General features: G+C 34.1%; 2 protein-coding genes across 2 annotated transcripts; one reads left to right on the top strand and one right to left on the bottom strand.

Annotated features, from left to right (window-relative positions):
• Positions 1-155: 155 nt before the first annotated feature.
• On the top strand, positions 156-17,214 carry LOC108735040 (hyaluronan-mediated motility receptor-like). The gene is made up of 5 exons (XM_025979257.1): positions 156-234; positions 13,941-14,095; positions 14,370-16,265; positions 16,505-16,717; positions 16,778-17,214. Exons 1-5 carry the CDS (start codon positions 156-158, stop codon positions 16,964-16,966), a joined length of 2,532 nt encoding a protein of 843 aa, XP_025835042.1. The 3' UTR covers positions 16,967-17,214.
• Positions 17,215-18,291: 1,077 nt separating this feature from the next.
• On the bottom strand, positions 18,292-22,787 carry LOC108735082 (neurotactin). Its single transcript, XM_018466894.1, has 6 exons — positions 21,794-22,787; positions 21,400-21,535; positions 21,061-21,257; positions 20,922-20,997; positions 20,731-20,863; positions 18,292-20,653 (listed from the first exon to the last, which is right to left on the bottom strand). Exons 1-6 carry the CDS (start codon positions 22,052-22,054, stop codon positions 19,237-19,239), a joined length of 2,220 nt encoding a protein of 739 aa, XP_018322396.1. The 5' UTR covers positions 22,055-22,787; the 3' UTR covers positions 18,292-19,236.
• Between the last annotated feature and the right edge of the window lie 64 nt (positions 22,788-22,851).

Raw genomic sequence — 22,851 nt, 5'->3', positions numbered from 1 at the left:
GAGAAAGCGCTAGAGATATAAAACAAAAATGGCGTCAGGTCCAATCATTTTTTGAGTAAAAGGGTAAATTTTATTGATGTTCTGTCAACTGGAAACGAAAAACTAGTTAGAAGAAGTCCTCGATTTTCAATACTTATGGGATCACATAGCCCAAGATGGGTTTTCTACTGATCGAATTCACTTTGTGCTCGCAAATGGTTGATGAATCCCCTATACGGGTGTGGAACGTATATGGTGGGAGAGGTGGAAAAGAAAAAGTCTCAGTTGTGGTGTTATAAGGAGATAATGATAATACTGTGGTAAAAAAGGTTGACAATGCGGAGGTTTTGGAAAGCATAGGAAAACAGAAGGATCTACAGAAAGAAAACATAGGATGGAAGAAGAATACGATGTCGTTTAGTTGGTGGAATAGTGGCTCACCGATACGAATAAAAGTGCCTCTTATGGCAAAGCAACTCCATGCGGATGGTGACATGAGCGCTGCGTAGTCTCGTCAAGTGGCCACGTGGGTGGACCAGTGCTCTGTCTCATTCCAATTGTCTTTTTCTCCCATCAAACTCCACCACCTCACCTGTCGTGTCTGCCTTTTTATCTAATTGTAAGACGGAATCTTCACGCCTTTCGCAGGAATGCTAAATGAACATCTTATATTGGCCACTATTTTGTGACGACTTGAAATGTGTGGCCTCGGCTGCAACGTGCACCACAGTCGCGGCCGACGACGTTGTCGTGGTCTCTCATTCATTTTTTTCGCCGATTCAAAACAAAGAAACGAATAATAAGATGCAAAGGTCTCCCATTGATCGTCTGAATAAACTTGTTAAGTCAAGTCAACGTGAAACAAACGAATAAATGGATTTACTTTCTACTTACCATAAAACGGCATTAAACGTTCTAGTCGTCTCATTAAAAGCACTGGAATCGCAAAATGATAAAGATCTCCATTTGAGGTTCACCCACAAATCATGGATAGCTTCATTTCCGAATTGTTTCAGTTTAATGAGTCACCCTTTCCACGTACTCCAAAATGTAGTATCAATGAACCAATAGCTTTACTTCGAGATCTCTCAAATCATGGATAATTTTATTTCCGAATTGTTTCAGTTTAATGAGCCACCCTTTCCACGTCCTCCAAACTGTACTATCAATTAACCAATAGCTTTACTTCGATATCTTTCTTCAGGAAAATCCTTCTCAGCTACCTGGATCCTGGGTAATAGAGATATTTACTTCCTAACGAATCCGAATGTTACATTACAGGTCCATTTAGATCTTCCTGGTTCCCTTTACATACTTTAGTATTGTAGTTTTAGTGTTTTGAGATTCTGAATAATACATTATTAACATGGTTTCCAAATGTCTAACTTCTAGTTCCTTTTTCAGGATCATTTTCCCTTCTATTTGAACAAAGTGATCAACAGTGACGGAATGAGTTGTATTATTTACTAAATCATCCAACACTGTTCGGAAGTATATAGTAGCACATACATGTATGTGTATTTAAAGAAAGCATGCTTTGTTTGTGATGTGAACTACTTGTCGATTTCGTAAAATTTATTAGCAATCGTTCCCAATGATTCCTGTATCGCATTGCTTTTGCCTACATGGTGAGCCAACTGGATTTTTACGAAAAGAAGATCTCGCGCTGGTACATACATAGGTACAATAACGAGCGACACTATAAATCCAAGTAGGCTGCTGTCGTGCTGTTGGTAATACCACATGAAACGGTTATTGATATACACACTTGACTCCTAATGAATATGCATCTGTAGTTCTGCCTTTTACACACATATGTGTGTATGCAAATAAGGTATCGTTGTATTGGGCCGTACGAAAGTGTATGCGTGTGTGTTTGTTTCTCTTGGTAAATGGACGGATTGAAGAGTGAACTGAAAGAACCGGGGGCGGTTCACGGGGGCGGCTAAAGCTACCATATTAAGGCAAAGGCTTGCCAACATGCTGTGGTAGAAGGTCACTAGCACTTCTTGTTATTCAAAATAAAAGAAGAAAAATTAAACGTTTTTTTTTTATTTCTCGACTAGATACCCTGTCGTCCGACGTTAGTAATCACGTTGGATTTTTATTTTTGCTCACCCTATTTGGTTGTACAACGGCAACTTTCACCAAACTAGCGAATATTGTAATTTACACAGAAGGAAACTTAACCGAGAAGAGAGGGCTGGGTCACCATCAAACCAATAGAGCAGAACTGACTGTCAAAGACAGGGCAGAAATTACAACTACCAAAACGCAAACGCCAATGCATTGACGAGTATTATGGAAAATAAAATTTTCCTTTTTCTTTTAAATTATTCACTGTAGGATACATTTTCTCCCTTGTATATCTATCTTATCAGAACTTGTAGTTCAGCATCAAAAATAACATCGTAAAGTTGGAACTTTAATCCTTCATGTACTTACTCATTTGTATAGCTTAATTACGATCTCCAATTTTTGATGATATAACTGATTCTATGTATGTGGCCCAAGAATTTTTGTATGGAGGAGTTGTTCTAACAGAAGACACCTTCTCAACTTCAGCTGAATCATAATTATTGAAAATGCCAAATAGGAAAACGTAAAAGATGCCAAACAGCTAAAAAAAAGGGATTACTGGTGAGATGCCTGTTTGTCCAAATATTGATTATACTAAATAATGTCTTTTGATTTGAAATTTGCAACATTTTCTAGCATTGAATAGCATATGGCCTAGAGGTTTGGATCACTGTGTAGTATTCGGGAAGGCATTCCAGGTTCTTCTGCCCTGGTCCAAATTTTCTTGGATCACCTAGACAAATACTGAAGTGGTAATATTTCACAAATATTATTTCACTGTTTCTGTCGTCGATCTCGTCTTTCTTACCCCGACCACCACCCATTCATTCCCACGAATCCTCAATGAGGTTAAAGAACGCCTACCGCTGTACGCTCCAGCGTAATCGAGAAGGACTTCCGCCCACCAACATTGGTAGCTGATGGGAATGAAACACCCAAAGGGAACATAGGTATCAGAAGAATCAGGATATCCTGCTTCTTACTTAGACAGTATAATAACGGTAGGTACATATGTAAAATAACTACTAAGTGAATTTTTTTTCATTTACGTGCTCTTTGTGAAAAATGAGCAGTAGTTTTTGAACTTATGTAAATTAATTACATAACTTTTATAATGTTATATTCAGTACTGGTCAAGTGAAAAAGAACAATAATTACGTTATACGTCCTTAAGCAAACGTGTGGACATCAGTAGGTATACTCTCATAATAGAATTGACCTTCTTGGTCGTCGGAAAACAAACAGATTGCCATCAGCCACACGTCCGAGTAAAAAAAGAAGAAGCTGATAATCTTAAATTTATATAGTCCTTATAAGGTAATGCGAGGCTTGAAATTTACGGGTGTGTCTAATAATTTTACCAACAAACGTCGCGTTATTTTAAAAGCACCATAAAGTCATCCTACACCGATCCAATATAGGATGCAGGTAGGCACATCTCGCGTTTGGCAAATAAGAAATAAAACTAACGAGCATTCCAGGCACTTACTAACTGCACCGGCTTTTAAGGACATTCTGATGTAGGCTGTACAAGGTATGCTGTTTATGATGAAAGCTTCTCGTCTAAATAAAACCGACCGAAAATGGTAAACAAATTAATTATTAGCCACATTGATATGGAGGCGATTTACTAACAACGTTTTTAAAGTTGATGGTACACATAACCACAACATATTTCTTCTGCAAGTGAAATCTTCTAGGGATGTAAATTTAAGCTTATTTTCAATCTAGTGTGCAAGGCAAAATAACCGTACTCTGTGTTTCCAAACAAATCATTCATTCATTCCTTCATTGTCGTAAATGATTCCCTACTAACTTCAGACAATTCAGGATTTATGTCGCTTCTGCAGTTTGCAGTATCCCATTTTGCTACGTTTGCTCTTTGCAGTTCATTTTGCTCAACGAAGTCTTTTCAGTCTTCTCTGGAGACCTGCCCTTACGAGCAGTTGTTGTAGCCGATCCAAGAAGAATTTATTAACTCTTTAAATGCAAAATCTTTGGGCATTAGTGTAAACGTTAAACAACAAAGGCGTTATTAAGAATACTAACAATCTTGTAAATGTCGCATTATGGAAATTGACTCTGCACGATCAAGATTAGGTACTTATGTCTATCAATGGCCAGATCGAATTGGAATTTCAGATCATTAGACAGCAAAGAAGTGCTTTGGGTTAAAAATAAAAGATAAGATCGCCATTTTAGTTTTGTTTTCGGAACATGGCGTCGATTTTAATTCATACTTACTGCGAATGTCACCTAAAGATGGCGTTGACTTGAGTAGTTACTGCGTATTAGCCCGTTCCAAAACTACTGCGCATGAGACCATTTATATGGCGTCGATTCCAGTGTCTACTGCTCATGGAACCATTCTGTCAGATGCAATTACACTTTATCTTGACTGGTGTTCTTATTTATTTTGTCGATTTCACGTTGGGTCAGCAAAGCGTAATAAATTTCAATTATCAGTTCAATCGTTAATATCTCAAACCTACACAAAGATTATTTTTGCGATATTCGAAAACTGTACGTACTTTCTCTTTCGGTCAGACCGAAAAAAAAAAAAAAAAAGAAAACAAAAATGATGAAGCAGAATTATTCTATCCATTTCAAAGATAAGAGTGCTGTCAACTTTTTGCAACGGGCACATTTGTTCTTGTTAAAGTCTTGTTTCAACCGAAGACCTTGCAGGCTAAGATATCAATTTAATCAGCCTAATTAGTTTGCGAAGTCACATTTATCGTTTACGTACGTTTATTAGCATAACAGACACTCCTATGATCAAAAATGCTAATTTCTCGGTGGGCGAGAGTTTAAATGATATCCACATGTTACTATAGTCGCTTTGCTTTTACTCCTGATCCATATTTTGATTACATAAACCATGTTGCCAAATCGAAATAAAACTTTCCTTAAAGCAAATACACACCACTGTGTACAGAAAGATACTACCGGTATAATATATAATCGATTCAACAACAGAACGTATTAGTATTATGTTGCCTAGGCTAAATCAATAGCCCATGGTAAAGTACTAGATGTGCTAGAATATTTTAAAAATCGATCCATACAATGTAAATCTAAACATACTATATAAAAAATGCTAATGTGTGTACGTAAAGATAGAGTTTTCTTTATCACCACCAACACCTATCAACATCCCATTGGGGTGGTAAATACCCCTTGGTCTCCTGCTAAAAGTAAGGGAGTTTGGTCGCGGTGGGTGGAAGTGGGTGGTTGTGGGTGGCGAAAATGTGAAAATATATATATCTGTACTTTTCTAACTTATGAGACCTTTTGGAAAGTTCTAAAAATTTCTGGAATGATCTAGAAAGTTCCAAATTGTGTGCAACTGTTAAAATCGATATGGAATGTTCAGAAAGTTCTAGAAATATTTGGAATGATCTAGAAAGTTCCAAATTGTGTGCAACTGTTAAAATCGATATGGAATGTACCAGAAAGTTCTAGAAATATCTGGAATGATCTGGAAAGTTCCAAATTGTGTATAACTGTTAAAATCGAATTTATCAGCCTTAGATGTACCACCACCACAATTACAAGCATATTAACCATTAAACATCCGATGTATTTTAAATTTTAAACGGCTATTTTTCTACCGGATGTATGATGGAAGTGTGGCCTTTGACTATCTGGTTGGTCGCGGTCCCATCAATATATCTTAACCAAACCTTCAGGTTATATTTATAGGAATATAAAGTCAAATTGGTAAAAGCGGCTACCGCGCCCAGTAGGTTAACTGATGTTATTCTGATTGGGGTCTAAAGGTCGTCCTTCCATCTTTGATGATGGATGTTGACCTCTGAAGAAGCGAAACGTTAAGAAGCAACTTCAATTGACGACAGCCTTTAGACCTCAGAACAGCATCAGTTCAATATAAGGTTAGTTTTGGCTAAAGGAATATTCGTACCCACTTCTAAAATCCCACGTATGTACAAATAAATAAACTAAAATATTCCTTCTGTGAGATCATTTTCTTTAAAACGATAATTATGGTATATGGTATGTTATCTACCACCATAATTGTTTTTACGAAAATGGAGAACATAGCAATGACGCGAAATTAATTAAGTTAAGACTTTCAGGACTAAAAACAATTGCTTATCCTGCTATCAGATTCTGAAAGCACTTTATTTAAAGAACGTGAAACCCACAACCTTTTTACCATGCAAATATGCAGATAACGGAACATGCTGCTTGAACTGATTAATTTGTAATTTCATTTACTGACAAGAAAACATAAGATAAAAATTCTTAATCATATTTACAGTTTTGTATTGAGACAAGGAATTTTTTACTATTTCAAACAAATTACGGAATTATAAAAAGGAGATGTCCGAAGCCTTCACCAAAAATAAAACAAAATCATTGTTAATGATTTTCCAGAGGCGGCGTTAAGCGTGGGCGACGTGGGCCACCGCCTACGGCCTCGCGGTACAAGGGGCCTCGCGACTCAAAAATGTTTAAAGCGAGAATAAAACAAAAAAAATATAAATCAATTTTGTTGTGAAACATGTTTTCTTAGTCTGGCAACATTTGCCGCCGACCAGAGTGCGGGGAATCCCCGGTTTATTTGTTTACTTTCTTTACTAGGAAGTCAACCAATCAAATCAAAGTACGCAACGCAGTCGCTAGGCGCATAACAATAGAAACGTATAATTGTGTTATTCAATATTGTTTATTTTTATGACTGTACGTCTGATGTTCGGAAATTTACTGAGAAAAGCTGTTATGACCTGCCAAAAGAGTTTAAGAATAAAAGAGTAGCCAAAAAGAAAAGGATGTTCGATTATGAAAGCAGCGATGAACCTATACAGTCTCCCAAAATCCGGTATCAAACAGATTTTTTTTACGCCATGATTGATTCTATAATAACCAATATGGAATTAAGATTTACGTCTTTAAATCAACATTTTGAAGACTTTGGTTTTCTCTATGATTTAAGCGCGCTAAAAAATATGCCACAGGAGCAAATATTAAAACACTGTAACGATTTACATAACGTCCTGCGTGTGGGTGAGAGCAGTGACTTCCAACCATTTGAATTATATGAAGAATTAAATACAATGATCCCGAATTTACCCAACTTCATTAAAGACGTGAAACAGCTGCTGTCATACATAACAGAAAATAGCTTGAAAGAAATTTACCCAAATATTTACATTGTCATCCGAATTTTATTAACAATTCCGGTAAGTACAGCCTCTGCTGAAAGAAGTTTTTCAAAATTAAAATTAATAAAAAATTATTTGAGAAACACAATGAGCCAAGAAAGACTTTCAGCTTTGGCTGTTTTATCAATTGAATCAGATTTGGCATCTAGGCTGAATTACGATACCATAATTAAGGAATTTAGTAACGTTAAAAGCAGGAAATTTCTGTTCCTTTAATAAAGAAATCTAATGTTTTTTAAGATACACTTTAAGAAATGTATATCTCCACCTTTATATTAACGATTTGTAATTTTTCATTTAATACTTATTAATCTAATTTGTATTTTTATGAATAAAAACGTGGCAGTGTTAATTGTTTTGTTTGTTTTTATTATTTTATAAAATCCGTCTTCAGGTCGCCATAAAACAGGGCCTCGCGAAATCTGTCTTGCCCACATCAAATTTAGTTGTTGCCCCGCCACTGTGATTTTCTATGTACTTTTGTTACCTTTAATCCATAACTAATATCGCAGAGGTAAAAGGAAGATTGAAAAAGTCTCCTCATAAGGAGAGGGTGTAAAAACCTCCCATTTTATTTTTGACCCCACTTCATAAAATAAGGAAATCAGAAAATCCTAACGTAGGTACATACGATAATAAACGAAGCAGTTGTTTTATTTAGTTTTTTTAAAGAGGGAAACATTACCTACCTCTTGGGCTCTCTCCCTCTTCCTTAAATTCTTGTTATGTATTGAAACATTTTATGGAATAACCCCACAAGCCGACTTGGGTTTCCCGACTTCAGCCCCTTATAAGCTTTTCCTACTCTCTTCTTCCTCTGTAGGTACTTATCATCAAACCATTTCTGAATAAAGACAGAATGAGACGAGTGACGCATAACTGAGATCCCGTTTCTCCTTCTAAGGTAAAAAAATAACAACACAGAACAATTGAAAATAAATAATTGTGGTTTTCATCACTTAAACAAAAGCGGATCATTACATAAGAACATTTACACGACGTCTCAATCTATTCAACAACAATGCAGGTGATTCAACCGACGAGGCGCCGTTTTCTATTATATCTATGCAGCTGCTTAAACATTTAATCGGTTGCATTGAAAGATGTACTGCGGTATTCCACTAGGGAACGTCTTTTGCCATTTTTGTAGCATTATGAATTACGCCAGCTGGGTCGCAATTGAAACCGACGATTTATACGTCCATTGAAACGCGTTGGGTCCGCATTTAAAAGTAGATAAATAAGTTGTTGCGCTCAATTTTTTCACGTGGAAGGTCTCAATAGGCGTAGAGAGAAGATAAGAAACCATTGGCTCGAGAAGAATTCGCATTGAAATTGCCAGTTCGCTGTGAGTACTGTTACATTACATTGTTTATTGTTAACTCCTTCTAATTCTCATCTGAAGTCAAAGTATTGTAATGTTCGTGGGTTTAACAAATTAAATTTTAAGAAGAAAACTATTTATTTACTCTAATTACTATTAAACTTAAAAACACTATTAAATTATTACTAAACTTCGGTAATTATTCTATTTAATTACACTACTGTTACTATTCACTGTTCTATTTATTTCACTTCTATCACTGTCAGTTTATCTCTTGATTCACTTCTGCAACGGTCAATTTATTTCTACTCTTCACTTCTGGAACGGTCTATTTATTTCTACTCTTCTTCGGCGATCGTCACTTTCTTTTTATACTCCCTTGCCTCCTTTCGGGAACATTCTCCAGCCGTCCAGAGAAGTCTCGTTTTATTTGAACGGTTTAATTGCTTTCCCGGAACGCAGGTACGACACACACGTTTACAGATACGGCGCACATGAAAAAAAGCGCCCGCGGCTAGTCGGCGAATCGATAATCCGCTCACACACACGTATGCCCGATCGCACACAATCACGCTCGTGGTCGCTACAGTATATTACGTGTTTACTATACTGTTGCATTAAGAAATTTGAAGTTGAAAGAATGAGAATCTGATTAATACGAAGGAATTCATCAATGGTCAGTTACCATGCATGCAATTGATTAATTTACAATATACAAATCCAAATCTTTAACCGAATCAACACACTCGTTGTTCTCTATTGGTAATTAAGATACATAAGACAGTGCCACCTTCAACCTAGACCTCTAAGTTTGGTTGGTTTCTGATTTCGAAGGAAAATGGAGAAGTTTGAAGTTTGCTTCTTATTGGTAGTGAATAGAGGCTTGCATGATGGTTTGTTAAAAGTATTTAAATACAAAATCCAAATGCTTTTCTGATTTGCTATTTCAAATGTTTATAAATGACTTTACTGATGTAAAACCAACACCAGTCTATTTGAACTGGTGCTTTTCTGATTTGGGTCTAAAGATCGTCGTCGGTTTTAATTGCTTCCTAACGTTTCGCAAGCAGAAATGGCGAGTTTCTTCAGAGGTCTTTCCAATGCTAGATGTCCATAGTCCACATCCAGCATCGGAGTTAGGAAGTACAACAACAACAACAACCGACGACGGCTTTTAGACCCGAATCAGAACATCAGTTCACCTTCTGAGCGCGAATGCGTCTACCAATTTACCAATCTATTGATCCATTGTAATAAGTAGAAGGAATGGAATCCATAGTTTCTTCAGTTTTACGTTCATATAATAAGGAAAGTTTTTGAAATCGCTTTTTAAGACTTTTTAATTATATCTATTAGTAGGTACACCACAATATCTTAAGTGTTTTCGTCCACAATATTTTTAATTTCCAAAGAATTCACAATTTTTTGCGCTCTCTTCAGTTGAAGTATTAGAAGAAATCCATCATAGAATGTCTCTTTAACTCCTTTTAAGTTCCTAATACCTTCAATGGCCAATGCGTTCATTTTATATGTTTGATTGGTGATAAATAGCAAAACTTTTAACGGCAAGAAAACATTTTGTATTTTGTAAATAGAAAATGGGAAAGGAAAAAGTAGAGATGCGTGTTCATCAGTCTCAGGACTGACGACCCTCTATGATAATGGTGATGATGAAATAGAAAAACGTCTACACAAGTATTTTAAATAAAATGCAAGATGCAATTCTCAAAAAAGTCTTTAAATGCAATATAGAAACAGGTGTTTTGTATTTTGTAATGATTTTCCTAATGCAATTACAGTATAAACTCTTTATAACGTCACTCGATTTAACGACAAATTCCTTAAAACGTCGAAATTGCTTGATTTTGGTTGGTTTGCATTGTTTTCTATACAATATTACACTCTATATAGCGTCACGCTCACTCTATTTAACGACAACAATGCGGCGTTATAAATCATTACGCAGTACTTTCTAAGTTGCCGAAATAGATAAGAACTGCAGCTGTGTACGTTGTTGAAGAAGACGATCCTGTCCCTCCACCAAGCATCAAACAAGCACTTGATGCAGCGAAACTATTAAAAAAATACTTTTTATATAATCAAATTGATCCAGCAGTATCTCAAGATATGAGTAAGATACGTAACAAAATACAATTAAAATATTGGAGCAGCAAAAAACATCAGACGAAGATAACAGGCTATACGCAATGTATGAATAATAATGTTCGTGTGCAAAATGTGTACTATATTGGTAAATGCATATTATTACAGAATAGTAAAATAATATCTTTTATTTCTCTTCATTTAACGACCACTCTTTATAGCGCCGAAAAATGTTCAGTCCCTTAAGTGTCGTTATAAGAGTTTTAATGCTTATTAAATAAAAGTCGTAGAAATCTCTCAATACGACCGCTAATAAAAGCGACCACAAAATAATTATTGTTATTAAAGAGAATTTATTAAAACCCATTCTCCTGCCTTGAAGCCATCACGATGTTGATCTTATCCTGATGAATCTTTGCGCGTGAATAATAATAATAATAATAACAACATTAATAATAACGCTTAGTTCCCGCTCCAGGTGATGCAGTTAAGAGAACGGAAAAAAATAGACATGTTACTTATGCTGTTAGAATCGATTTACGATTTTATAAACGTTACATTATCGTGCAGACTTTGTTAGATAACAGATTATTTCCTTTATTATTATTAGAGAACGTTTTATACATGTATTTATCTACTGTTACATTACACTTCGTATTCTACCATGCGTTCCTCTATATCACGCACGCAAGTTCTTCCAATAATAAAAATGCCACGCTAACCACGGTAAATCAATCTTAAGTATAATTAGAGATGTGCAAAATGGTTTTTACAAGTATTTAAATACAAAATGTAAATGCGTTTTTGATTTGTTATTTTAAAATGTAAAATACAAAATAGATTTCCCTATTGTGTTTTAAATGCTAAATGCAAAATACGTATTTTCAAAATAAATACTTTTTTGTAGTGTTTATTTCAATTTCTACATTTACTTGAACATAAAATATAAATAAATACCAGCTGCAAAGATTGAGTTTGATTCATATTTTTCTGTTTGAAGTGATTGAGATACAGTTTTTCTTCAGTTCAGCAACAAATAATTCTTCTGTATGCTTTCTCATTTGCCTTTGTCACCCGTTTTAATTAGAAAAAAGACACTGATGCCAAAATAGATTGTTTAGCGTGAAAGAACAGGACCAAAATAGGGTTGCATTTATTTTATTGATGTAAAATCAACATCAACCATTTTGTATCAAAATATTTACAACCCCATTTTGTTTCCGATCTTTTACGCATTGTAACAAAAGAATGAAGCGGAATCCATAATTTCTTTAGCTATCTAAAAATTGAAGTTTTTCGAATCATTTTGGATTATAGGTATTTATTAGCAACAATATCTTGTAGTTTTCAGTTTTACAGAGTTGACGAATATCAATTCGATATTCTTTTGAGGACTGTTTTATCGTAATTCTTAAAATTTCTTAGTTCCTTGCTGAAGGTACGATAAGTGGTGATTTGGTATGTGCTGATGTCAATTTGGAACTTCAAAATTCCATGGACCATGACATTGAACCCGGAAAACAATATCGATCCAATATTTTAGTCTATCCATTTCTAAGGAGTTTAGAATTTTTTGNATTCTTTTGAGGACTGTTTTATCGTAATTCTTAAAATTTCGTAGTTCCTTGCTGAAGGTACGATAAGTGGTGATTTGGCATGTGCTGATGTCAATTTGGAACTTCAAAATTCCATGGAACATGAAATTGAACCCGGAAAACAATATCGATCCAATATTTTAGTCTATCCATTTCTAAGGAGTTTAGAATTTTTTGGGCTCTCTTCAGTTAAAGAATTAGAAGGCATTTATGGATTGTCTCTTTATCCTCTTTTTAAGCTTCTAATATCTTCAATTGCCAATGTGAGCAACCTTCATTCATCATTTTATTATAGTTTGATCGGTGATACTCGCAAAGCATTTAACGGCAAAAACGTATTTTCCTTTTTACAAATAGAAAATAGGTTTGGAAAAGTATTTTAAATAAATCACATTTCTGAGTATAATACGCGTATCTCATTCCAACGTTTCGCGTCAGTTATTGCGCCAAATCCGGTATTCAAATTATCGACTGATTCGGGTTCACTTTATTATTTAAAACACAGTTGATTTAAAAACGTCATCCCACGATTAGTACAAATATGGATTATCTTTTAAACATAAAATACTGCACTTTTCAGACCGGTTTCACTGCTGCTACCTACGTGTGTTACTGTATGTAAATGAACATATCGATGAAACAGAAAATAAATGTCACATTTTAAGCTAGTTGGTTTGTAAAACACGCTTTCTGTACCGCATTAATAAATATCTACCTATCTCGTTCAAAGAATATAATAAACCATCATTATCCATTTAATGTCGCATTTCTTTTCAGTTTTATTTGCTAATACCTGTTATGTAACGTAGCATACATACATGTAATAGAAGCTTTATTTTTATTTAGTAGGTACAAAATGCAGCCATTTTTATTTATCCAGAGGTCGAAAACAAATTTACCATTTTTAAAGTTGTATTAAAAATTATGAATATCTAACATAAAAAGTTACTTTTTTGATCTTTATATGAAATTAGGAAGGCCGAGAATATGTCACACATAAATATCTAGCATTTTCTCTTTTTATATAAATTATGCAGGCATAATCTTTTGTATTAACGATCGTTACTTTTAATGTACACCCTGTATATATCTACGTACATTAAGCACATTTACTGTATAACTATATTTACAATAAGTTTGTTGTGTACATTAAAAAAAATTCCAACTACGATAGGGAACTCAACATATTTTCAAAAATCAATAACATTGATTTTTAGTTTAGACAACCGTCATAGCTATTAATTATATTTTATAATAATGTAAAAGCAAGTTCTGCAACACACTGTGACTCTCAGTTGAGAATGAAAATTATCCAACACAACATAACGTAAACAGAATGCTTAAATTCTATTGGTTAAAATCAACATAGCCGTTACTCTTCAAGAGCGCCTTTTAATCATTTTGAGACCGTGTGGCTGTTTGTAATTTTCTTTAACAATATAATTGTAGTAAATAGTGTACATTTTAGTAATAATTTAATTTTTAATTGTAAAACATAGTTTCCTAATTGATGATCTCCTATCAACATGTCTTTCCCTCGAGCAAAAATTCAACGATTTAGTTTAAAATATGCTGAACTGTTGGGTCATCAGAATGTCCCTCATATGAGGCATAAGTTGTTATTTTATAAATTATTTTTTTCTTGAGATATTTGCTTTGTTTCCTAATTAGATCCCACTCCATCCCCAGCTGATTACAATGTCGAACTCAAAAAACCATCTACTGGGGCTGTAATTCCAAAGGGGGAACGTTTTGTAGATCTTAAAAGTCCTTCCCTGTCAGACACATCAATTTCATCATCCTCAAATAACATATGCTTTCGTACAGTGAGTAAAAGTATATTTAAATATTCAGATTTTAGTTTTGAACATAGAAATTTAAATGTTTAATCAGAATCCAATTTTCATTATGAAACAAAAAATTTGTAAGTATTTATTAAAGAAAACATTAACAAGAACAATACATAAATACTACAATCATTGATTTGTATCAGAATTAAAAAGAAATTTATTTCTTAAAACTGATATGGAGTTCTGATTGAATTGATTTTTTTGTATAAATGTTTAATAAACAGAATATGTATACTTTTTGTGTCAATAGCCCAATCCTCCAAAGTCTTCAAAATCAAACAATCACCAATTTGTAAAAACAAAGTCAACTGAATTATTCAAATTCTCAGCTGAAACTGAAGCCCTCAAGGAAAAGATTGTAGAATGTAACAATAAAGATGAAACAATCAGGGAACTCACTGAACAAATAGAAGATATGAAATCACAGCTCAGTGGTTTAGAAACCTCAATTACTTTGTATAACTATGAAAAAGAAGAATGTGAAGAGAAAATTAAAGCTTTACAAAGTGAACATGAAACAACAATCAATGATTTGAAGCAAAAACATCAAGCAGAAATTGATTATTATGCTGAGAAAATACCAACAACTGAAGCAAATCTAGAAGAAATCAAAAGAAAATATGAACAACTTAAGCAAGAAAACAGAAAAGAACTTTTAACTTTGTTGAGTAACATTAATAAATTTGAGGATCTTTACAACACCTCCATGAAAAACTTTCAGAAAGAACTTAGAGAAAAAGAAGAAGAATTAGAGCAATTAAAAGATAAAATAGAAATCCTTAGGGTAACTCATGCTGAAGAAATAGAAAACCTTAATAAAGAACATGCAGAAGAACTTCAAATGGTTAAAATAGAGATGTTGAAGAATATACAAGTCATTGAAAATAAATTGGAAAAAGCTCAAGAGGAAAGCAATCGGAAGATGAAGATTTTAGAAAAATCCAAAAACGAGGAATTGCTAAATTTTAAAGAAAAATACGAAAAAGATAAACTTCGACTCAGCCACGACTATAATGCAAAAATAAGGCAAATGGAAGAAAATTACAAAGATGCAAATAAACTGTCAGAAATTCAAATGAAAGAAAGATGCCAAGAAATCGAATTCAACTTCAAGGTAAGACTTGAACAGCAACAGAAAGAAGCAGACGCAATTTTAAAGGAATGCCAAGCTATAAGCGAATACAACATCATTCAATGCGAAATAGAGAAAAGTACAATAAAAAAAGACCTGGCAGATAAAGCAGCACAATATGAAAGTCTTCTTTTAGAAAAAAATAACTTGCAACAATCCTGCAACGATCTCTCAAAACAGTGTAAAGATCTTAAACTCAAATTTGACAATGCCACTACAGAATTGGAGACTGTTAGATCACAATTACAAAATGAAATCTTAGAGCACAAGAAAAGTATAACTCAAGCAGAAAACGACAAGAAAGCTTATGAACTTGCTCTTAATAAGACTTACACAACTATAGAAGCGTTAAAAAATAGATTACTAAATTCAGATCACGACGTTGAACAACTAAAATCTGAACTAGAAAGTACAGAAGTTTCGAAATTAGAATTCGAAGGTCGTTGCAACCAGTTGCTCGCTGAATTACAATTAGTAACGAACCTTTACGAAGAAGTTGAAATTTGTAATGAAAAGACTTTGAAAATAGCAGAAGATAAAATTAAAATACTCGAAAAAGAACTTCTTAATAAAGTCGACGTCCTAAAAGACACAGCAGAAGACACACAAAAGGCGCTACTGACACAGCTGGAACAGTACAAAAATGAACTTGATGTTGCAAAAAAACATTTAAAAGAGCAAAACGAGCTTAACACAAAGGCCCAAGAACTTATACAAACCTCTTCAAAAGAATTGAACGGACTGATAGTTGAAAATGAACAACTTGAAAATGAAAACTATAAGAAACAACAGTTGATTGAAGAACTAGAAAAAAAGTACAACATATTAAAAAAAGAAAAAGAAGAAATTCTTATAAACTATGAGTGCGATAGAGACAAAATGCTACGACAAGAAATTAAACTCAAAGAAGCTGATCAAATTAAAGAAGAATTTTTAGAACAAACTAGAAGCTTTGAGGACCTTCTAAGAAAGATAAACGGTCTTGAAAGGAAGAATGAAGAATTAGAGAAAAAGGTAATCACTTACCTATTCACATTCAACTAGTTTTTCTTATTATTATATCAATATTTTTTTTTACTATCCCTCTATATAGGTCTTGGATCAAGAATCATTAATTGGACCTTTCAGAGACCAATTGGAGGCGTACGAAATGGAATACAAAGTTCTCGTGAGTCAAAAATCGAACATAGAAAACGAAGCTAAGGAAATGGGTTTAAAATATGCTGAACTGTTGGGTCATCAGAACNATATAGGTCTTGGATCAAGAATCATTAATTGGACCTTTCAGAGACCAATTGGAGGCGTACGAAATGGAATACAAAGTTCTCGTGAGTCAAAAATCGAACATAGAAAACGAAGCTAAGGAAATGGGTTTAAAATATGCTGAACTGTTGGGTCATCAGAACCAGAAGCAAAAAATCAAATATATGGTTGAACTTAAAAGGAAGAACTTTGAGCTTCAAGAAGTAAACATTTTTCTTTTTTTTTTACTTCATTCCACTTAAATGTTGTTTTTTGTTGTGAAGCAAAAAGGGGAACTGGAGAAGAAACTTCGAGCTCAAACTCGACAGATTGAGAAACTGAAACGTGACTTGGAAAAGAATTGCAAAGTGACTCCCAAAAAGATGAAGAATGGCACAGAAAACAAAGAAAATCTTCTCAGTCCATCCACAAATCATTTGGGAAGTCCTGGACCATTAAAAGAAAGAAATTAGGCTAAACTAAGGAATGCTGACTGTACTGAACCAAAAATGTATTTTATTTATACCATTAGTTATTTATTCCATTAAACATTGAGTGCACTATAATTATACATTTTGTACTTATGTTAAGCTATTACAACAGTATTTTTTTATATAAAATGAGATGTTACAGTTATAATGGAGAAAAAATCGAATTAAATATTTTTACATTTTTATAACAAAACAACATAAAAGCGCTAATAAATAGACAATGAAAATTATTTTATAATCTGATATTTTATTTCTAATTTTGCCTTGATTAAGATACTTCTTTCCTATTTTGTAAAAATCTAATTCCCTTTATCAAATATCTATGTAATTGTAATTGCAAATTGTGGCACCCAATCAAAAGGAATGATAATGTTGGGGATGTAGAACAATACGTTTGGTTACCTTAGTTTCTTATACAAAATTCACTATTTCACCTTTACCCATTACCTTTAAACACTTGGTGTTGTATAAAGTCATCCCCACTCCCTTTGAACGAAGGTAAGCTCGTAAACAGTTACATCTCCTCCATCTATGTTTCACCCCCACCTACAAACATTTCTTTAGTGTTTTACAAGGTCTTCCCCCACTCCCTTTTACCTCCTTCCTGGTTAAAGTGGTTTTTGAGATACATATTCTTTTTTTTTAATTCTGTTATGTCTAATTGTAAGCTTTTGTCTATGTATTTTTTATATTTTTAATTTTTTTACTTTTATTAAATAGTACGATTGATTGTTATGGACTNGCAGGAACAGGTTGCTGGACATTTATACTATATGAAATAATTATTAAACAACTTTCTAACAATCAGGTATATTATTTTATTTAATTTTCAAAGATCTATCACCAAATTATGTTTAATTTAACCATTTAGTATCCTGTTGTAACGTCTGATTGGTGGGAGCCAATACACTCACACCCGGATAATATTGTTAGGGGTCACGTGAAAGCTTTAGTGGCTTTAGGAACCGAGAAACAAATTTCTAATCTAGAAATCGAAAGAGGACTTAAAGAGTGTTCCTTACCCCCTAATTTTACATATAATCTTCCAAGTCAGCAGCGTACCAAGCAAAAAGAGTCTAGCCCCCTAATACATTCAGAACCTTATGAAGAAAAGTGTACTCAAACTTCTCATAGGAGTAAATTAAACGAAACTTATGAAATAATAGCAGACAGCACACCAAAAAAGTATATCACAGTGAACAAAGAAATTGAAAAAGACCCTCATCATTGTGAATGTTGTACAAAAACAAAAAAGACTGTAAAAGAAGTCCAACAAATCCAACAGGATCATTCCACAATAGGTATCAACATTTTCTATGCAAAATAGTCTGGATTATTGATTGTATTAAATACCTTTTTCTTCATTTAATTTTAACATACCTACATCACATTTTATATTGGCACAGAATGATACCAGAAACTTACAGTAAACTCGTATCTTCCAACAGAACAAAATTAAGTGACGTAATTAAATGTAAAGAGATCAAAAATTCATTTAAAAAAGCTAATAGTCGTTTTCTTTATCTTTTTGGCAGGCTGTCGTACTCACATTTATTTTATTTTATATGATAAAATAAGTTACACTTAAAAAAATAACACAAAGTTATTTGCAGCATTTTGGCAAGAATTGTACTTCACATAAATAAAAAAATAATAACTAAATGTTCACTGGCGATAAAAATACGTGTTTGTATAGATTGTGTATGTTACAACCCCTGGTGTAACGTATACAACATTTAATGCTAAATAAATAATTAAAAAAGTGTAAATTAAAAATATACCTATAACCTATGTATTAAACCTACATTGAAAAATAAAATTTCTAAACACCCTGTAAATAGTAGCAAAGTGGTGGTGGCACAAAATAAAAAATTAAAATTTTACCTACCAAAATAAGTTACAAGAAACAATCATATTACCAAATTCTCTTTAAACCACAAAATAAACAGCATCTAATTCCTTTCTTAATTAATGCATTGAGGGGGAAAAGAATATGATATGCACATCATTTAAAAACTACCTTCTTTTCTAAAATTATATTCTACTAAGGTGGATCATTACTTAAAAAAGATATCAACATTTATCTTGACTGTCCCCTTACTAGTAATAAACCAATTCATTTGAAATTTCTGTAATATTAAACAAATAATAATAGTAACTTACTAAATCTTCAGTGGCATTTGTAAAGCTTTCCGAAGGTTTCTTGTGAGGGTGGGGGGTTGTAACTACTTAAGTAAAGAGCCAACATGGACTTAATCAAGCTGCGAATATTTGGGTACAAAATCATGCTTCTTCCAAAAGTCACAATGACTGTAAGTGTCTTGGGGTAAAGCGTCCTGTTCAACCACAAGTACCCTCTTGGTTTTCTCCAGCCCTATTTTCCTATGTGTGATGAAATAATAGAAAAGCTGTTGAATAGACGAAACATATCTCCTTTGAGCCACAGTCTTAGGTTCATATCTTCCAAATATAGCATCGATGTCAGAATCGACGTCTGCAATGTCCAATTCGCCTCGTGGTTGAGACACCACGTAAAAAGTAGTGTTGGGCATTTCTTCAGTCATGTAAAATAGTGGACAAACGATGCGGATATCAGATATCATGGTCACAAGACCTCTAAATGAGGGCGGGTACAATTTAAACACTTCCTCTGTTAAATTACTGTGACCTATTTTTGATTCATTAACGTGTTTTTTGACAAGTTCTTCAGTCCAGTCGGTATATTTTAGACGTAATTTTTCGGAATATGCCGCATGGGCTGTTGTTCCAATGATTAACTGAACAGGTATGCCTTCTTCTCTACTCCAAAGGACTCTGGGACTGTCTCTTATTATATTTCCATCCATAACAAGCCATTCATGTCTTTTGGTGGGGTCTTCTGTTGGCGTTGGTAGATCAAATATTGGCTTCCGCCAAAGGTCTTCGATGTTATTTGTCAAAACTTCGGGTTCTTTTTCACGCAAGCAGTTTACAGAATCGCACGAAATTGCCTCCAGATAACTGCTGCTTCCCCTTTCTGATTCGGATAACGTTTTGGTCGGGAATATGGTGGATCCAGAAGACGCCCAAGCTTGTTTGAAAAGGAGCTTGGCATCCTTGGTTGTTGCTAAGGCAGTTACTAAAGTAGCGCCAGCACGATGGCCGAAAAGAGTTACAGAATTTTTGTCTCCTCCAAAATGCTCTATGTTTAATTGGACCCATTTCAAAGCCTCCACAATATCGGAAAGACCATAATTACCACTAGTTGGGGGATGTACAGATTTAGTTAACACATTAGCTGCAAGAAAGCCCAGCGCTCCAAGTCTAAAATTTGGTCTTACGTAAACCACATCTTTCGATCTGGCGAATCTTGCTGAAGGTCTCATTTTCCCAGGACTTCCGCCCATCAAAGTTTCTGCCCCAATAAGGACGATTACAGGAAGAGGAGTGTCGTAACGGACATCCGGGGTTACCACATCAAGGGTTAGACAATCTTCTTCTCCAACTGCTGTACCATTGCTGTACAGTTGGAAGCAGGTATTTGTGGAATTGTATGCTTGAAAAGGTTCAGTAAAATTCCAACAATATGCTAAATCATTTAAGGGTTGGGCTGGTTTGAATCGAAGATCGTTTAGTGGTGGACGGGCGTATGGTATTCCCCGAAAAGCGACAGCACCATCGTCCAATAATCTTTATAAAAATAAAAAAAAAAAACATGTATTACTTATAAGTACGGTTACCCTCCCTATTAGTTTGCTTGGTATTACCCTTCAACTTTGCCACAACTGGTAATGGTTTGGACGTATTTACCATTTCTGATTACCGATGTAAGTCGAGATTTACCTGGTATTGCAAAGGCCACGATAATTATTACCAGTAATATAAATACCAGTAAGGCACCTAAAATAAAAATTGTTGATCAATCAAGTCAAATATCCCAAACTTTTGTACGACTTACTGATAACAATTCGATAAGCCTTCAGTTTTTGTCTCCATGTTTGGTCGTTTTCTTGTTTCTCTAAATTTTTCTTGTCCTAAATAAAAATTGATTATGTTCATAAATTATAAACGCATGTAAAATATATGGCTCAACTCACGTCTAAAGGAATACTCTTCAATTCCTCTTCTTTCTTCTCAGTATCATCGAGAGTTTCTACCGAAGCTAGACCAGCTTTTCCGGATCGGCTTTCTAATTTCTGTTCATCTCTTTTCTTACGAGGACAAACAGAAACAAGAGGTAGGCGAATTGATTGTAGCAGTCTTTTTTTCTCCTTTGGTTCACTTCCACCAGAAACTAAACATTGAAATATTTAAAAAACGTGAACGTTTCAGGAAAAGTATATCAATCGACCGTTTCAGAAATTTCGCACCAAATTCAAAGGTAGGTTTACTTTTTGCATTTAAAGTGAATTTTACTTAATAAGTAATACACAAACCATCTTCTTCACTTAGCGCCTTCGATTTCCGGAATGGGTTGGGAAGTTTAATTCTTGTTGGTTGAATTTGTTCATCTTTACTTTCTTTTTCTTTAGAGTCCAGCAATTCTGTACCCTCTATCTCAGCGTCACCATCCTAACATACATTTTAGTCAATAATTAAACAATTTTTACAAATAATTATTGATTTATCGCAATATCTTTAGATGTCTAACAAAAGAGGAACAAGATGCGTTTGATTGAAAAGTATATCATTCAGACTTTAAAGCTTTCACAGCTCACTCTCGATTTCTTTGATACAAATTAATCCAATTGGCGTAAATAAAAAGACAATTCTTTAACATTTATATGAGTTTAAAATTGCTGCTTTTAAGGAAAAACATTTTGTAGATACCTTGCACTTTTCTTTGGATTTGCTTCTGGTAAAAAATCCAGGCATTTGAATGCCGCCGATGGGAATCTTTTTGGGCTGAACTTCCCTCCCTTCCGTTTTGATAATTTTAGATGTCTCTTTTTCGCCATCTTTTCCAACACTTTGTTCCACTTCGGCTATCACATCGTGGGCTTTATTTTCCTCATTCAACATTTTTTCCTTCTCCTCCATTTCAATCACCTTTTTATCATCACTTTTACTTTTTTCGTCAATTTCACTCATGATAATTAGTTAATGATGACCTTACCAACTAATCTTTATAAAATAACAATTAGACCGGCACTTTTTTCTAATGTTTCTCAATATTTGAAACTAATCTTTAATTCAGCAAACAGTTTTACATTGTTTTCTCATATACCGGCAAAACTATGACCGAACATATTGATTTCTTATTATGATGATAGATAGATACATACAACACAAAGGATGGATCGCGCAATGCACAAAAAACAAATATCGCGCTAGGAGGTACTCCGAGGAAATTTGATGGAGAACATAATGCTGAAATTAGACCGGAAAATATTTTTGGATTATTGCTGAGCGGTACAAACGTTCCTTTAGATTTAACACTGAAGAGAGTAAAATAGACGCCAAAGGCAAAACGGCACAAACAAACAAAAAGGATTTAAACCCCTGCTCACCCTTCACCTCCCTTCACCTTCGACTACGAATGGCTACGCCCCTCAGCAAAACTTCTTTGACTGCTAGGTATATACTATATAATAGTAGAAGATCTGGAGGCGACAAGCGCCAACCCCAAAATTAAAATCTACGCAGCTACGCACACATTCGAACCGTTTTGAAACACCTCAAACCCGATTGTTAGACATAGAAATGTGCATCTATCTATAATAAATTCTTTTCATCTTTATACGTACAAACATATACTATCCACATTAGTAATAATGTGAACGTTTCGATCATCTATACATGTAGCATGTACTCATACACATTATAATTATCTTTCTGGTATGCTGAGGAATTAAAGCAGAACAAACCGTTAAAGTTATAATTGTTAA

Source organism: Agrilus planipennis, unplaced genomic scaffold (assembly GCF_000699045.2).
Source record: "Agrilus planipennis isolate EAB-ADULT unplaced genomic scaffold, Apla_2.0 scaffold20, whole genome shotgun sequence".
In the NCBI taxonomy this organism is placed as follows: Eukaryota; Metazoa; Arthropoda; class Insecta; order Coleoptera; family Buprestidae; genus Agrilus; species Agrilus planipennis.
Note: the sequence above shows the minus strand (reverse complement) of the source record. Positions and strands in the feature narration are given on the sequence as shown.

Coding starts and splice junctions, on each gene's coding strand:
- LOC108735040 (XM_025979257.1), top strand. CDS start 156: ATGGGTTTTCTACTGATCGAATTCACTTTGTGCTCGCAAATGGTTGAT. Junction 14,096..14,369: donor ATAACATATGCTTTCGTACA/GTGAGTAAAAGT, acceptor TTGTGTCAATAG/CCCAATCCTCCAAAGTCTTC. Junction 16,718..16,777: donor AGAACTTTGAGCTTCAAGAA/GTAAACATTTTT, acceptor TTTGTTGTGAAG/CAAAAAGGGGAACTGGAGAA.
- LOC108735082 (XM_018466894.1), bottom strand. CDS start 22,054: ATGAGTGAAATTGACGAAAAAAGTAAAAGTGATGATAAAAAGGTGATT. Junction 21,536..21,793: donor AATCCAAAGAAAAGTGCAAG/GTATCTACAAAA, acceptor AATGTATGTTAG/GATGGTGACGCTGAGATAGA. Junction 20,864..20,921: donor GGCTTATCGAATTGTTATCA/GTAAGTCGTACA, acceptor TTTTTATTTTAG/GTGCCTTACTGGTATTTATA.